At 48.6% G+C, this 11725-nt stretch overlaps 1 protein-coding gene across 2 annotated transcripts in view; it reads right to left on the bottom strand.

Annotated features, from left to right (window-relative positions):
- The window catches only part of NSD1 (nuclear receptor binding SET domain protein 1), a 124427-nt gene extending 121915 nt beyond the window's left edge, over positions 1 to 2512 (bottom strand). The window contains exons 1-2 of one of the 2 annotated variants that reach the window (XM_056575029.1): positions 1937 to 2512; positions 511 to 1379 (exon numbers count right to left, since the gene is read on the bottom strand). In XM_056575029.1, coding sequence (XP_056431004.1) covers positions 511 to 1362 — 852 coding nt within the window. In that variant the 5' untranslated portion in view covers positions 1363 to 1379; positions 1937 to 2512. Of the gene's footprint in view, positions 1 to 510; positions 1380 to 1504; positions 1902 to 1936 lie in introns of those variants that run through there. The other variant, XM_056575030.1, reaches the window with a different exon arrangement.
- Between the last annotated feature and the right edge of the window lie 9213 nt (positions 2513 to 11725).

An 11725-nucleotide genomic window follows, 5' to 3' on the forward strand; every position in this document is an offset into this window, starting at 1 on the left:
ATTTAGCCAATACTGAAGACAAGCCATTCATTTTTAACCACCAGATAATACCTTTAAATTTGTAAAAAAATAAAAAAAAAATAGATGTCTCAAACCTTAAAGAGATATTACTCTAGCAGCCGGTGATGGTCCCAGGCCAAGCACCACCACTTATGGATACAGTAAGTATAAACCCTTAGTGTCATGACACCTACAAAGCACACTGACTTTCTATCATCATGATACCTAAGCAATAGCTGAATAACTAAGATGGTTACAAAACCCTTGAAAAGGGATGTACCATCACAACAATGCCAGTCTACCATGTCTTACTACACAAAGCTGGCCTTATCTTCCCCATACAGCTGTTTGCTGGGTCTTTGCAACTCTGACAGCTGATCGACAAGACAACCCTTAAAAGAAAATCTTTTTGCTTAGTTTTAAACACTGGACATGTTAGTTTTGCACCATGGTAATAATCCGCCAAGTAACCAATTGTTAAACCCTCTGAAAATACCAGACTTTGCTTACATCTTGTAAATCCAAGTTCCCAGGAGAAAGTTCATGGTTTTCTTCAGAAACTTCTAGATCTTCATCTAGAGACATTGATTCATCTCCGTGCAAAGAAAGTGGACCTTGGCCACCAAGCTTATCCAATTGAGCGGGAGCTAAAAGGCTGTCTGATAATGCACTGGCATGGGCCCCATTAGGAATTTCTGGGTCTTGAATCATTGCTAAAAAAGAAGTTTTTCTCTCCATGTCCTTACTCTGCAGTGGATTTTCACCATCTTCTCCCCAATCTAAGGGAACCAAATCCGCTAATTCAGTATCAAAGCCTGGAGCGGTGCTTATCTTGGTGTCAGTTTCCCCAATACTTTCTACTGATGAAGACTGCTGTCCATACGCAGGCAATTCCATGCCAAATCCAGATTCCTCTAGATTATAATTTAGATGCTCCATGCCATATTCAGGGTCCATGTGATGGTAAGAATCCAAAGGGTGCATTCCATTTTTTACAGGTTTATTGAACTTTAAAGGAGCGTCTGCATAGCCATGGTTGGGATCCGGTCTGGCGGCCTGAATCGCCGGCTCATTACAATTATAGAAATACGATTGGGAATTGGCTTCGGGTCTTTCCATTTCATGTGATCCGTTCAAGTCTTCTATATCCATCATAGAGGCGAGGTCTTGGAGCCTTTGTAGAGGAATGTAATGGGAAGAGGAATCCTGCCCATATCCTGGGGTATTTTGCAGGGTAGAAGTCAATGGTGTGTTGCAGCGAGTGCGTGGCTCCAGGCACCTTTTATAGGGGGCATTGGCCTCTATGGAGTTGTAGTATCCAGCAGCACTGTTGAGCCTGCCTAGATTACAGGCTTCATCCATCCTGTGCAGGCACTGACCTAGACACAAAACACAAAGATCAGCACAAGGCAGCAGTGAACAATGGCAGGTAGTCCTGCTAAACATACAATGGCTGCCCCCTCCAATGATGGGCACGGAGGCAGCTCCATTCACTCACACCTACCAAGTGCAATCACGTCCTCCGGCCAAAATGGCAGCCACCAGCGGCAGGAGGCGGCGGGCAGAGGCCTACAATGTCTGCCGGTGAGCGCTCACTGCCGGGGGTGAGGAGGAGGAGGAGGCGGCTGCAGCAGCTCGGTGTGCCGGGGACCTCGGTGTGCCCTCCCCCAACACCACCATGTGAGCCCCGCCGGGGGATGCAGAGTGTACACGGATCCGGCAATGCCAGGGTTAATCCCGGGAACCGGCTTTGTGTCCCCCCCCCCCCGTATTATGTAAACAGGGAGCGCAGGTTACGTGCACAACAACGCATGCGGTAACGTGCAGCCGCCAAGCGCACCCACATACAAACTGCATGCAATAAATAAGGCGCCCAGGAAAAAGTCCAGTGTGCCCTAATACACATGGAAGATGGAGCCGTGAGCCCCGGCCTTACCGTGCGCCTGCCCCTCATCACACGGCGCTAGGCCCGGTCCACTGGCCTGCTCCCCCCGCACTGCACGCTGCGGCCACTGCTGCTCTCCTGGAAGAGGACGGGAGGCGTGCGGAGCCTGCGTGGGGGAGGGGAGGCTGCAGTCTGCGCCGGGGTAGTTGGCTGCTCGGGAGGCTAGCCTGCTGGTGTGTGTGTGTGTGTGTGTGGTGGGGGAGGGGTAATACTGCAGGCCGGGCACTGGGGGCACTGCACAAAGCTGGGGTACTTAGCATAGGCTGGCCCCACTATGGCTCCGCTCGCATAGCTGACTGGACGAGCCTAGGATCACGATGATTGACAGCCTTTGCCACATACATTATAAAGGGGAACACGATGGCTGAAGTGATCGCTGCATTAGGAGAATACATAGGGAAGCCATTGTGTGCTAGACGTCGGCAGTAGGGGGCGCTCTATACAATCACAGGACGCGCTTCAATGTAATATGTAAAGTACAGGCTTTGTGTGCACCCCCTGCTGGCCGCTGTAAATATGGCAAGTTCCCGGCCCACAGGCAATGGCGGTGTGAACCAGCTGAGAGAACATGGCAGTGTGCTGCTCCTTATACAGCGGCTTCTACCCCTCCGACAGGCCACCTCCCCTCCTCCTCCTCCCTCACCATGACTCAGAAGGTCATTCGCCCCCACCTCACGATACACTTGTGTCCTCTCACCAAGCAGTGCTAGTGCAAGAGGTACACAAAATGAACATGGCGGCCGGGTGCGGCCTGTCCTGGGGAGCCCCAGCACCATGAGTGACTGGACGAAAGAGGCATAAAGCCTGCCACAGGGAGACATTATTGACGCCACATAACGTTATGGAGAACAGAACTGCCATCCGTCTTATACACCACAGCATTGATTCGCTACTTTGTCTCCAGTCACCAGCAATGAATAAACATGAGGACTGCGGAGCTCCAGTCCAGAGCCGTGCTCCGCCACCTAGAGGCCACTCTGCACCCCGCACACTAGGCCTCGGAATTCAAATCGTCGTGTACACTACTAATACACTGAGGAGGCTGTACTGCGGCTCCTCCTCTGCAGGGGACACAGGAGAACTGCCGGACTGGCAACTCCATAACCTGTTGTGGTGATTCCGAAAACTAGAGGGCAGAGAGAGGCAGAGGAACAGAAATGGCTGACAGAAATAGTAATTCTTTTATACAGCGCCAACATATTCCACAGCACTTTACAAAGCTTGTCATTACTCACATGGGTTCTGCTGCTCACAATCTAAATTCCACAGTTTTAAGTCTGAAAGAAAACTGTACAAACCCAGGAAGAACATACAAACTCAATGCTGATGTTCTTGGTGGCAGGGCTGGTGCAAAGATTTTTGTCTACCCAGACATATGTGCATTTGGTGCCCCCACCCTGCTGCCACCTCTGACACCACCACAAACATGAGGGTACAGCGTAAATGCAATCCCCCTCCGACCCTTCCACAAACATGAGGGTACAGCATGATGGCACCCCACCCTCAGGAAATTACCTGAAGACTGCACCCCCACCCGCAACATAAACAAATCTCTTTGAATAACGCTGAACCCAAATGCAGGAAAGGTGCAGCGCAATTCAAAGAAATTAGTTTGTGTGGGGCGCAGTTTTCAGGAATTTATGTCCCTACACCTAACCAGTGGCAAAGGTAAGATGATCCTAAAAATCTGAATCCAAATGTCTTGGAATTTTGATTTCTAAGATGCGCACAACTAATTTTATATATCTAAACTAGCTGAGTACCTGGCATTGACCGTTTTTTCCCTTCTTATCCTATCTTTGTTGTTGACATATAAGTAACATGTGTGCCAAGTTTCATGTTTATATCTTTAGCCGTTTGGACGTGATGCTGGAACATGCACACACACATACAGACACACGTTGAGTTTTATATATATATATATATATATATATATATATATATATATTAGCTGAGTACCCGGCATTGCCCGGTTTTTCCTTCCTAATCCTTGTTGGGGAGGAAAATAAACAAAGGAGGAAGCTTTTGACTTCATATCCCGTCCTCATATATTGTTGTTATATCCCAACCCCATATCCCGACCTCCTAACCCGTCCTCCTAACCCGTACTCCTATCCTGTCCTCCTATCTCGACCTCCTATCCTGTCCTCCTATCCTGTCCTCCTATCCTGACCTCCTATCTCGACCTACTATCCCGACCATCCCGTCCTCCTATCTCGACCTCCCATCCCGTCCTCATATCCCGACCTGTAATATGTGTTCCAGGTATTGAAATATCTCCAGCCTTTGGATAGGGGATAAGATGTCTAGGGGTGCAGAGTACCCCTTTAAACAAAAACCCCGACCCTGGCAAATGGGGGTGAGTAAGGGTTAAATTACCTATCCTATGTTTGTTGTTGACATATAAGTAACACGTGCCAAGTTTCATGTTAATATCTTCAGCCGTTTGGACGTGACGCGGGAACATACGCACATACATACACACATTGGCCCTCATTTACTATTGCAAACCTGACATGTTTTGTCGGGTTGTGCGCCAGATTCTGTCGCGCCTGAATTTGCGCCAGAATTGAAGAACCCCCGACTAACTCTCTTTTGCTAAGACAACCTGAAAAAGGGGCATGGTCTCCAAAAAGGGGCGTATTCACGACATTTTCACAAAAAAACAACATATTTACTAAGGTTTCCACATAAAATGTGGTGGATTTGACCTGAGGAAAACCCTAGAGATCAGAGCATGTGTATAAAAAGCAAAGTGTAGGGAAAGTGGAAAATTTAGGGAAACCTTAGTAAATACCATGGAAAATAAATTGTAGGGAATTAAAACCCACAAAGAAACCTACACTCCAGGGTTAGTAAATGAGGGCCATTGAGTTAAAAAAAAAAAAAAATATATATATATATATATATATATATATATATTAAAGGAGAACACCAGCCAAAATTAACTTATCCCCTAGCTCTAGAAGATCCAGTAGTTTAGTGGAGTTTAGCAGAGAAAACAATTGTGCATGCACACATTTTTCTCCACTTAACTTCAGTCATTTTTTAAGGAATTGCCGCTGGAGTCCGACTGTATTGTGAAAGAGGCCTTAAAGGGGTTATTCATTAATTGATTTTAGTATGTTCCTGCCAGACAGTAATAGCCATGCTTAGGAAGGATCCGCACTTGTCTTGGGGCTAAATGGCTATGTTGTGAGACTACCATAAAGCTGATGTTATGTTTTTGTGAACTGGCTATTTCCTGTTTGCTCCCTTAACCTCTTGGGGACGCATACGCCCTGCATCCCTGACCCTTAAGGACTTAGGGCGTACCTGTACTCCCTGAGCATTTCTGGTCCCTGCCACTAAGCAGGCATCCCGACACATCGCCGAGGGGGCCCATATCGGTAATCGCCGGTCAATTCTAACTGGCGATTTGCTGCGATTCCGTTCCCCGCCGCTCACCAGGCAGGGATTGGAGCCGAATGCCTGCTGAAATCATTCAGCTGGCATCCCGGCAGAGTGCCGACGAAGGTCCTGAGGACAATTCCGGGTCATCTGGGTCCCAGATAAGGATGATGATCAGTGGTGTAATATACACCACCAATCACCATCCGTACAGTACTGGGAGGTGGCAGTGTTGCCCCCCCATAATGATGTAATTGGGCGGTTGTAGTGAACACACCAATCACAGTGTATGAGGAGGGAGGAGGACGGCAGGAGCATGTTGCTCCGCTCTGATCAGCACCATTTTACCAACTGGTGCTGAGCAGAGCGGAGCCCTGTGCTGATTCTCCCCCCTCACAGTCATAAAAGTGCCATCTGGCAATGTTCTGTGCCCCCTAGCACTGCAGCGTTTAGGGAAAGTTTAGATTAGGCAGAGACAGCGTTAGGAGGTAAAAAAATGATAATTTTTTTTGTCAGTGTACCATCTGTAGATGTCTGCGGGTCCGCAGCACCTTTAGCTGCATGACCCGGGCCGTACAGGGTCACTGCGGTCTGCGCCAATGTTTTTTTGGGGCCATAAAAGAGCGGTCTGCCACTAATGGCTAAAACAAAGAAAAAGGTGTATAGCCAGCTCACCGTTTGTAATGATTTGATCCTGACACTCGTAGGAATTGGTTCGGAAGCCCGGAGTAGAAGCCAAGCCGTTGTCCTGGTATAGATAGACCATAGAAGAAGAGGTTCCAGCTCCCGAAAAAATTATAAGTTTTAAAAGTCCAAAATTTATTCAGTCCATATTAAAATCAAAAAGGAAAAACACCCTGTGGTTAAAAACCCCCCACGCCGACGCGTTTCGGACTGTCTAGTCCTTAGTCATGGCACAGGAAGGGAATAGTAACTGACCTTATATATCCTTTGTGAGTAACTGATACATTCAGTAACCACCTGGTTGACTCCCAGGATCTGGCATCTGCCGTCATTTCCTGGGTGTAACCTCGGAACTTTCAGAATTCTCCCAACAAATTAACCCCTTAGTATATAGATGAACGGAAAACCATATTCATTCATTCTAGTGTTACGCCTAGCGCTCCGGGTCCCCGCTCCTCCCCGGAGCGCTCGCTACACTCTCCTCACTGCAGCGCTCCGGTCAGATCCACTGACCCGGGGCGCTGCGATACCGCCTCCAGCCGGGATGCGATTCGCGATGCGGGTAGCGCCCGCTCGCGATGCGCACCCCGGCTCCCGTACCTGACTCGCTCTCCGTCAGTCCTGTCCCGGCGCGCGCGGCCCCGCTCCCTAGGGCGCGCGCGCGCCGGGTCTTTGCGATTTAAAGGGCCACTGCGCCGCTGATTGGCGCAGTGGTTCCAATTAGTGTTATCACCTGTGCACTTCCCTATATCACCTCACTTCCCCTGCACTTCCTTGCCGGATCTTGTTGCCATCGTGCCAGTGAAAGCGTTTCCTTGTATGTTCCTAGCCTGTGTTCCAGACCTCCTGCCGTTGCCCCTGACTACGATCCTTGCTGCCTGCCCCGACCTTCTGCTACGTCCGACCTTGCTTCTGTCTACTCCCTTGTACCGCGCCTATCTTCAGCAGCCAGAGAGGTTGAGCCGTTGCTAGTGGATACGACCTGGTCACTACCGCCGCAGCAAGACCATCCCGCTTTGCGGCGGGCTCTGGTGAAAACCAGTAGTGACTTAGAACCGATCCACTAGCACGGTCCACGCCAATCCCTCTCTGGCACAGAGGATCCACTACCTGCCAGCCGGCATCGTGACATCTAGGCTGCAATTCGGACCACAAGGGAAATTTTTTTTATACAATAATAATGTTTCACAATTCTCCCGATAATACAGAATCATCAATAAAAGTATGAAAGATCGTTACGGGAATTTAAACCCTGTGGCTGGCGTGAGTCAAGCCTTAATATCCAAAAAGCCTCCCTTTTGAAAACCCCTTGTTTAACATAAAAATGCTCATAAAAACGTTTTTTTAGTTTCCTAGAGGTGCATACAGATTGCTGAGTAGACTACATGAGTAGTATCACAGTTAATAAAGGAATTGATATCAAATAATTTACCATTTGCTGGTGAATAAAACTGCTTACTGTGTACCATATGTTTACAAAGGCTGCATCTCGCATGTGAGCATCTATAGTTACCTTTAGTGCTCAACCAACTGTCTTAGGCATTCTAAAATCGCTATTTGACAATCTCCCCTGTAATGATTTGCCTTTTTTCGCAACAATTCGTACTCCATTGTTTAAGATCTTACAGTTCTCCTCATTATCAAGAAGAACAGGGAGATGTTTGTTTATAATATTCTTGATTTGGTTGAATTGAACACTATAAGGTATAGAGAAGGTTACAGGATGGTTAGTTTTTCCCTCATTATGACTCTTCTGAATTGCAGCCTAGAATGAATGAATATGGTTTTCCATTCATCTATATACTAAGGGGTTAATTTGTTGGGAGAATTCTGAAAGTTCCGAGGTTACACCCAGGAAATGACGGCAGACGCCAGATCCTGGGAGTCAACCAGGTGGTTACTGAATGTATCAGTTACTCACAAAGGATATATAAGGTCAGTTACTATTCCTTTCCTGTGCCATGACTAAGGACTAGACAGTCCGAAACGCGTCGGCGTGGGGGGTTTTTAACCACAGGGTGTTTTTCCTTTTTGATTTTAATATGGACTGAATAAATTTTGGACTTTTAAAACTTATAATTTTTTCGGGAGCTGGAACCTCTTCTTCTATGGACTAATGGCTAAAGCCCACCCGCCGCTGATCAGTCCCGTAGTACTGATCAGCGTTTGTTTTGTTTTTTTGTTTTTTTGTGGTGCATGCGTTTTTCGGGTTATAGCGGGTTTAAAAAAATTTTTTGCACCTATAGGCGGTCCGTGCCACCAGTAGCAGGTCTGTGCTGTGTGGACGGACTGTACCTCTGTGTGTGGCCTTCCCCAGCGCTGTCAGTGATCAGCATTTTTTTGAGGGTAGGCCCTTTTTAGTTTATATATTTTTTCTGTTAGGTTAGGTTTAGTTAGGTTAGGGCGGGTTAGGGAGGTAGTCTCGCACCACACCACACACAGCACATACACAAATAAAGTTTTTCCCACACACACATACACACACCCCCCATCCCCATCAGAGTAGGGAAATAGCCCCCAGGGCGTTTTCAGCAGAGGAGGCATATGCCATACTTGCCTCCGACACTGAAAGCTCCACAGAGGACAAGGAAGACCCCACCTTCCTTATTTCCTCGTACTCCTCTTCATCTAGTTCTGATGATGAGCCAAAAAAGGCGGCGGAGTCGCCGCCATCCGGGACCGCAAACCTCCTCTGCTCGTGACCCTGTGAGACATGCTAGCATGAGTCCCCCTGGCGCTCTTACTAGTCAAGCCCCCCAGCCAAGTTTACTGGTGCCTGGTACTGGCGAACTTGTCTGGACTCGGACCACGAGCTTGTGATTCCTGAGTTTGTTGGTGACTCAGGAATAAAAATTGACACCTGTTAATCTGTCAAGGGCCTACATACTGTGAAAGTCCCAACAATAGTACTCACCAGCTGGTGTTTTACAAAAATACAGAGTTTTTCTGCGTATTGTTGCACATTTTTCTGCCCTCATCAGTGCATACCGCATATGTACATCTAATTAGTGTACCATGTTGTACCTTTTAATCTGTCAAGGGCCTACATACTGTGAAAGTCCAAACAATAGCACTGGCTGGTGTTTTACAAAAAATACTGATTTTCTCTGCGTAGTGTTGCACATTTTTCTTTCCTCATCAGTGCATACCGCATATGTACATCCAAGTATTGTACCATTTTGTACCTGTTAATCTGTCAAGGGCCTACATACTGTGAAAGGACAGCCAAAAGTAATCCCCTGCTGCTGTTCTAGACAAAGACTGTTTAAAGAGTAGTGAAGCGTATTGTAATACCCTCATATACGCATTAATTATGTCAGGCAGAGAAGTGCCAGGATGTGCACAGAGGAGTGGCAGAGGCCTAAATAGTTCAGGCAGAGTAGGCAGCAGACTAGGGGCGAGTGGCAGCAGGAGTCGCAGTGAGAGGCCTGAGCTCCCATTAACAGCCAGCGGTCGTGTCTCGACCAGCAACCCATCTGCCATCGTAGATTGGTTAACACGCTCATCCACTTCATCACAAGTGACATCTGACACCCCCAGTCAACAGTCGGTGGGTTCCTCAGACACAACCCTCAGTTGGCATGGCCCGGGAGCAGTCCCTGTCCTCAGTGAATAGTGGAGCTGAACCCACAGCATAAGATACTTCTATAAGAGAGGGAACAGCATAGGACAAAGGCTTGTCCTATGCTGTTCCCTCTCCTAGAGAAGTATCTTATGCTGTGGGTTCAGCTCCACTATTCACTGAGGACGATCTAATAGAGGACAGTCAGCAGCTACTGCCCAGCCAAAAAGGGGAGGAGACATGCGCCGCTTGCTCCGCTAGGCGGCCAAGTAGTGATGCGGAGAGTGACGTGAGAGGTGGTGTTGCCAGGGTTCAGGGTCCTGAAGCGGACACTGTTGGGGAACCTGAGGAGGACATCAGTGACATGCAGACACCTGTTGATGATGATGAAGCCGATCGCAATTGGGAGCCGGGTGCAGAAGGGGCTTCATCATCATCAGGAGAAGAGAGTTGCAGGTTGCCCTTGAGGCAGCAGCTGAGCCAGCAAAGCGGTAGCACGGTTGGCAGTAAGCATGGTGGCAGGAGTGGAAATTCTGGAGACAAACGTGCCCAGGGGAGACCACCTGCTTCACGGCAGCCTACCTTTCTGGGAAGTAGTGGAACAGGGGTTCCTGGAGACGGCGACAGTAGCAGTCAATTAGTGCAGACTGTAGGTGGGAAAATCAGCTACTCGGCGGTGTGGCAGTTTTTCATCAGGCATCCGGATGAGGTTCACATAGCAAGATATGTCGGCAGAAGGTGAAGCATGGCCAGGGTCCCAATGTTGGCACCACGGCCCTGCGTCAACACATGCTTCGCCACCATAAAGTGGCCTGGGAGAATCGTGGCTCTGATGTAGTGGTCCAGCCTGCTGCATCACCCAGTGGCCATCTGCTCCCTCCTTCATCCAGCCAAGACCACCACCTCAGCCGAAGGGAGCTGTGTGTCAAACCCTCCTTCTGTCACTCCAGATGCTCCTGCTTCTCCCGCTTTTAGTCAGCCATTCCGCCAACAATCCATCGGCGAAGCCATGTCCAAGAGACAACGGTAAGCGCCCACTCATCCAACGGCGCAGAAGTTGAATGTGCTCCTGTCCAAGTTACTGATGCTGCGGTCCCTCCCTTTTCAAGTGGTGGACTCTGCACCTTTCAGAGAATTGATGGCTTGTGCCGAGCCGAGGTGGAGAGTCCCAAGCCGTCATTTCTTTGCTAATAGGGCATTACCAGCCCTGCATAAGTTTGTACAAGAGAAGGTGGGCCAGTCCTTGAGCCTGTCGGTGTGTTCAAAAGTGCCCGGCAGCGCCTACGTGTGGAGCTGTAACTACGGGCAGGGACAATACTTGTCTTTTATGGCCCACTGGGTAAATGTGGTTCCTGCACAGCCACAACAGCAACTTGGACAGGTCACACCGCTTCCTCCTCCACTCTCTCGCTCTCAGACAGTTGGTCCTGTGACAGTGTGCGACTCCGCCTCCTCATCCTCCACCATGTCCTCGGCCTCCACTGCACGTACAAATCTCGGTGGCCCTTCATCGTACCATGTGTGTAGGGCACGGCGGTGTCAAGCTGTTCTTCACATGGTTTGCCTTGGCGAACAGAGTCACACAGGGGTGAAACTGCTAAAATTCATTCGTTAAGAAATCCGAGTATGGCTTACTCCACGAAATCTGGAAATGGGAACCATGGTGACAGACAACGGGAAGAACATCATCTCCGCGCTGTGACAAGGAAGTGTGAAACATGCTCCCTGCATGGCACACATGTTAAATCTGGTTGTCAAGCACATCCTGAAGTCTTCACCCCATTTGCAAAACATCCTGACAATGGCAAGGAAACTGTGCATGCACTTCAGCCACTCGTACACCGCAAAGCACACCCTCCTTGAGCTGCAGTGTCAGAACGGTATCCCACAACATAGTCTTATTTGTGACGTTGCCACACGTTGGAATTCCACCCTCCATATGTTCGACAGACTATACGAACAAAATAAAACCCACCGATTTCTTGATGATCCAAGCAGATAGGAGTACTCCCCGATGTAACTTCAATGTGAACCAGTGGCAGCTCATAAGTGACACCTGCGGTTTGCTGAGGCCCTTTGAGGAAGACACATTATTTGTAAATTGCCTGGATTACAGCATGAACGATGTAATTCCACTCCTACAT

This window comes from Hyla sarda, chromosome 4 (genome assembly GCF_029499605.1).
Source record: "Hyla sarda isolate aHylSar1 chromosome 4, aHylSar1.hap1, whole genome shotgun sequence".
In the NCBI taxonomy this organism is placed as follows: Eukaryota; Metazoa; Chordata; class Amphibia; order Anura; family Hylidae; genus Hyla; species Hyla sarda.